Genomic DNA, 6,000 nt, shown 5'->3' on the forward strand with positions numbered 1-6,000 from the left:
CAGGAGCAGGGGCGTGGGCAGACACCTTGAACTAGGTCTGGTACAACATGTAAAGGTACTCCATTAACAATTGTTCATGGCCTCTTTGTGTGGAGATAAACACTGACCTGTCTCCCGTCCCCTGGAATATACCCACTTCCCGTTTCTTTCCTGAAGATGTGCAGTATTCTCCAGGACCCCAGCAGAATTGCTGCTTGCCTCACTGTGGAAATGGGATGTTACGGGCTTTTATAAAGTCAGTCTTACTAAGCCTTTCTCGCTGGATTTGAGTACTTGGTTCTCGGTTTACAATCAGTGTGCCCACTTCATGCTGGATGGGGGTCCAAGGCAGCCTGATTGAACAGCATAACAAGCGTCTAGGATGAAAACTTCTCCAGGGGGCTAGCATGTTTACAGAACTGTCAAGTAATTTCTTCTGGCATTTCTCCATCAGGGTCTTGGGAAATCATAGGTTTTCACATGAAAGAAAACACAGTGAGCTAAAATATGCATGAAACGAGAAGGAGTGCTTGATTTGGGACACAGAAATTCCTTTTATTGTTAGGCGGTGTTGCTTTATTTGGTTGTGTTGGAAAATGGGCTGTTTCACACAAGTGAAGCTAGTGGGTAGCCAAGTTTTCCCATCGCAGCTCTGAAACTATTTTTAACTCTTGTTTAATGAGAGTCTTCCTAAAACGTATCACGTACTTCTGCCTTCTTAAGAGAAGACGCAAATTTAAATGCTAGCGTTTATTGGATCTTTACTATGTAGCTGGCATCCTGCTTAGGTGTTTACCTGTCCTTCATTTTCGCGACACCCCTGTGAGGCAGGTACTACCACAGCCTCCATTTCACCGACCAGGAAAGGGAGGCTTATAGGGCTAAGGAACTGGTCCAAGGTGACACGGGTCAAAGTGGTGGAATGGGGATTGGTGCCCAGGCCTCTCCAAGCTCTTAAGAAACTGGCCGTGCTACTGGAGAATAATTTGGTTGATCAATGACCCTAAGCACTGTTAACCATCAAAGCAAAGGATCTTTGGAAGTCTACGTGTACATTTCAGAAATGTGTCCGTTACTCTGAACATCCCTTGGCCACTTTTTGAAAGGAGTTAGTACTCACGCTGGCAGCACCTCTGTTTGAAGATTCATGAATATTCCTTCAGTTGGCAGATGTTACTTGAGTACCTACGATGTTGCTGTGGACCTGATGCATGCCAGGCGCTCTGCAAGCAAAGACATACGAGGCATGCAGTTGCCTTCGAGGAAGACACACATGAGAGATACTTCAGCTAGGGCAACTGCGAACTTGCCTGATGTGTGGCCAGGAAAACCTTGAGAAGGTGGCCACCCTTGAACCCATCTTTCAAGGAAGTCATCCTCCTCATCGTTATCCATTCTCTATGGGGGAGCTTGATGACCAGGAGACCTAGGTAGAATTTGATGTTTCCAAGGCTCCAAAGAGGCTGAGGAAGGAATGGGCAAGCTGTGTTTTAAAAGTAGTTTGAATCATCTTGCTTGGAAAAGAAGCTGTGGCCAGACACTAATGGACCCTGGGCCAGACCGAGGAGTTCGGTTCCTATAACCCAAGTCTTTCTTAGAATGGAGGCTTATGAAAATAGGAAGTACATTAGGGCATCTGGCGAAAAAAAAAAATACATGTTCAGTGGGATGTGTTTTCTCGTTTGATTAGTAAATGACTGTTCGATGTAGTTTCCAAGACTAGCTCTTAAAACAGTTTGGAGCATTGATGTTATCATTAAAATCAAGTATATGGCTTTCTAAGGTGATGGCTTAATATATTTTAACTTTACTATTTCAAAAGTAATATGTTAATAGAAAAGACCTAGTCCCTTTTCTCATCCAGAGAGAACTAAGACTTTTGAAACAAACCCTCCAGTATTAATACATTGGTCCATCCGTTTGATCTCAGTTCCAGTTAAGTCCCCCAGCTGGATGTAATTAGTTCCTTGATGGCTCATATTCGCCATTATGGGTGTTGGGGATGGCACAGTGCTGGTATGAGTTTGTGTGCTGACTGATGACTCATCTGTGACAGTTGTTTTGAGATCATTTAAATTTGTCTTTTTTTCCCACTTTCTCTTTCTCATAGATTAGCTGGCCATTGTGTCTGGCTGCTTTCCATGTGTCTTCTTAAAATTTCTTCCTAGTATATTCTTTGCCCTTGAGCAAGTGCTAGAACAATGCGGGGCTGGATCTCACAACCCTGAGATCATGACCTGTGCAGAGATCGTGACCTGAGCCGAAATCAAGAGTTGGACACTTAAACAATTAAGCCACCCAGGCACCCCAGCAGTGTATAAAAAGAATAATACATCATGGCCAAATGAGTTTAACCCAAAAATAAAAGGCTGTTCAAAATTCAAAAATCAGTGTTTAATTTATCAAAATTTAAAAATCCTAATCACTATAATTCACCATATTAACAGGAAGAAAAATCACACATAATCCTATCAATAGACGGAGGAAAAGCATTTGACAAAATTTGCCTCTCAACTAATCAGGAGTAGAGGGAACTTCTTTAATCTGATAAAATGCATCAGTGAGGAGGAGTATACGCAGACTGCCAGGGTTCAAATCCCAGCTCAGCTACACTGTAGCTAAATGACTTTGTGTAATTTGCTTAAATTCTCTGTGCCTCAATTTTCTTGTCTACAAAATGGGGAGAACAGCACATACACGGTAGTGTTACGTGAGTGAGCTAGTAACGTGTTAGTCAATGTAAAGGACTTAAAACATGCACACACAGAATGCATCTGTAACCCACAGCTAACATACTAAATAGTGAAACACTGATAATTTCCTCTTAAAATTGGGAATAAGGCAAGGATGTCCGCTCTCACCACTCCTATTCAACATCATACTAGAAGTCTTATAATCAAGAGCCGTAAAGTGAGCAAAAGAAACAAAAGGCATACAAAAAAGAAGAAATAAAACTGTTTCTATTCAGACATCATGGTGTATATTTTATTTGGGGGGGTGGCCTTGGAACTGTCAGTTTTGGTGATGGTCACTAAGCATTTATCAAAACCGATAGAACAGTACACTGAAAAGAATAAATTTTACTGTGCATAAGTTAAACATTAAAAATTTAAATTAGTATTAATATTCATAGAGCAATAAGATACTTCACTATGAAATGAGAACATGATGCTATAAAAATGACGAGGGAACAAAAAAGTTACTCAAATTTAAAAACATGAAAGGAGGAAAAGACACAAGTGTTTAAGATATTGAGAATTTTCCACTGAGTGGAAAAAAGTCAAGAATTAGAAAATAGAAGGATAAAATTAGAGGGTCAGTCAAGAAGATCTAACACAAGATTCAACATCTGAATAATGAGATTTCCAGAAAAATAACAGAAAATGAAGAAAGGAAATTAACCTCTCCCCAAAAAATTCCAGAAGCCCAGCACAATGGATGAAAACAGACTCATACCACAGTATATCATTGTGAAATATCAGAAAAATCAGGCATAAAGAGAAGATTCTATCAGCTTCCAAAGACAAGCAGATCTTATATAACTGAACAGAAATCAGCAAAACAGACTTCTTAATAGAAACACTGGAAGCTAGCAAGTAATAAAACAACACCCTTACCATTCTGATGGAAAGCTATCATTACCATTACCGTATCATTATAACGCCTAGAATTATTACAAAACACAGAATTCTATACCAGACAAAATATCAATTATGCCCTGGGGTCACGCACTTTTAGAAATACTGTTTTGAGAGGCGCCTGGGTGGCTCAGTCGTTAAGCGTCTGCCTTCAGCTCAGGGCCTGATACCAGGGTCCTGGGATCGAGCCCCACATCAGGCTCCCTGTTCCACTGGGAGCCAGCTTCTTCCTCTCCCACTCCCCCTGCTTGTGTTCCCTCTCTCGCTGGCTGTCTCTCTCTGTGAAATAAATAAATAAAATCTTAAAAAAAAAAGAAATACTGTTTTGACACCTTGAATGTCCATTATACATCATCTGTCCTCAAGTAGTTGAGAATTTATTCTCATTTTGGTGGAACACGCCAAGAAAAAAAGATAACACAGGACCCAAGAAATGGAATCCAACAGAAAAAGGAGATAAATGGAACACCCAGAGTGGTGATGGTGATGGTGACAAAAGATCCTAGACTTAGAAGTGATAAAATCAAGGAAAACAGGTCAGAAGGCAAAGACGGACTTCAACATGAAACTAAACGATTCTTTAATGAATCTGATTGCCTTGGGAGATGACTTACACAATTCTGAGAGTTTAGGGTCAAATTAATAGTAAGGACTAGACAACTAAGCAACGACAAAATGGCAACTATTAATTCCACACAAAACAAGTAGTGTAGGAAAACAATCACAGTATATACCACATGGTTCAGACCTGAATGTCTGATGTGTTCACCGTCATTACAAAAAGGTAAACATGGAATACTGATCTAACCAAAATTGGACATAGTAACAATGGCAGGCTGGGAAGTTGGGGAGGGCCTGAGGGTGAAAGGGTGTGTGTGTTGGGAATGATCAGGATGACCTAAGAGGGTATTAAAATGAGACTACCGAGCATGAGTTTAGTCAACATAAAAGGAAAACACCAAATTAAAAGGTGGAAAGCAGTTTCTCCTGGGGAGGAATGAACAGGGATACAGGGTGATGGGAACTGGGGTTTTCAAAACAAGGCTTTTAGAAATATTTGACTTTTTAAAAAATATTTATTCATTTTAGAGATGGAGGGAGCGGCAGAATCATAAGCAGGCTCCACCCCTAGCAAGGAGCCCAACGCTGGCTCAATCTCACCACCGTGAGATCACGACCTGAGCCAAAACCGAGTCCCACTCTTAACGGACTGAGTCACCGAGGCGCCCCTATATTTAAGTATGGGTACGCACAACTTTGATTAAAATGAAAACCAGTTTTCAAATAACCACTCTGGCCATGACCATAAGACCAATGTTGGTGGACATGAATGGAAACGGAATCAGGGAAACCAGTTGGGAAGCTATGGCTAACCCTAGTGAAGAATAACGGCAGTTCAGTAACAAAGATTGGCGAGGACGGTCAGAAACCAGTTTCCCGCGTAGACACAACAGAACTTACTGACTGCTTGAACCAAAAGAGAGAAAAAAAGGATGAATGATTCCAAGAGTTGTTGTTTTTTTTTCCCCCGAGCGACTGTATGGATAAGATACTTCAAATGAGATGGGAAGTCTGGGGAAGGCGCAGGATAGGGAAGGAGTACGTTTGAGTGATAAGATTTATTTTGGCCCCCTCTAGTTTGAGAAGCCTATACCAAAGAGAAAGAGAGAGAGCCTGAAAAAAGAGAAAGAGGTATACATCGCAAAGAGACAAAATGCATCATCAGATGAACTTTCTAATAACCATTGGAGGGCATACAGTGGCTAGATTTATCTTGGACGTGGTGCTAGCTAGCAAGTCCCTCGGGACAGAAGGTCAGACGATAACGTCCAACGCTCACACTGCCTTTCAGAAGACTTGAGCGCTGGTGCGGTGGGTTCGGGCACCGACCGACACCGCCGGCATCCCCAGAGCAGGGAGGTGTTCACGTGCGGGTTCCCGCGCTCCGAGAGGGGGCGGAGGCCCGAGCCAGGCCGCGGGCGTCGGCTGCGCGAGATTCCCCAGCGCACAGGTCCGGCCCGGGGCGCCGCGCGAACGGAGCAGGCGGGCGAGAAACCCGGGCTTGCGCAGCGTGGTCGCTCGAGACCCGCGCCCCCGGGGCCACCGGGGGCACTGGGCCACGCACGCCGGGCCAAGCGCGCCTCACGTGAAGCACGGGGCGGGGCAAGCCTCCTCTCGCCTCAGGCCGAATCGCTCACCCGACGGCACGTAGTCTTCGTCCTCCTCCGAAGTGGAGAAGTCTTCAGAGTCGAATTCCTCCATGTCGCTGCCGCGCGGGGCGGGGGAGCCACAGGACCTCAGCAGCTGCCCCAAACGGCAAAGCTCTAGGGAGAGACCATAGAGCTGCAGCGGGGGCGGTGGCGGCTGGGGCGGCCCCCCCCCC

At 44.0% G+C, this 6,000-nt stretch overlaps 1 protein-coding gene across 3 annotated transcripts in view; it reads right to left on the reverse strand.

Moving 5' to 3' along the window:
- CFDP1 (craniofacial development protein 1) overlaps positions 1-5,994 on the reverse strand; it is a 125,117-nt gene extending 119,123 nt beyond the window's left edge. For all 3 annotated transcript variants that reach the window (XM_040633602.1, XM_040633600.1, XM_040633599.1), the window contains exon 1: positions 5,816-5,994. In XM_040633602.1, the coding sequence (XP_040489536.1) occupies positions 5,816-5,879 (64 nt within the window). In that variant the 5' untranslated portion in view covers positions 5,880-5,994. The remainder of the gene's footprint in view (positions 1-5,815) is intronic.
- Between the last annotated feature and the right edge of the window lie 6 nt (positions 5,995-6,000).

Source organism: Ursus maritimus, unplaced genomic scaffold (genome assembly GCF_017311325.1).
Source record: "Ursus maritimus isolate PB19 unplaced genomic scaffold, ASM1731132v1 scaffold_19, whole genome shotgun sequence".
NCBI classification, from domain to species: domain Eukaryota; kingdom Metazoa; phylum Chordata; class Mammalia; order Carnivora; family Ursidae; genus Ursus; species Ursus maritimus.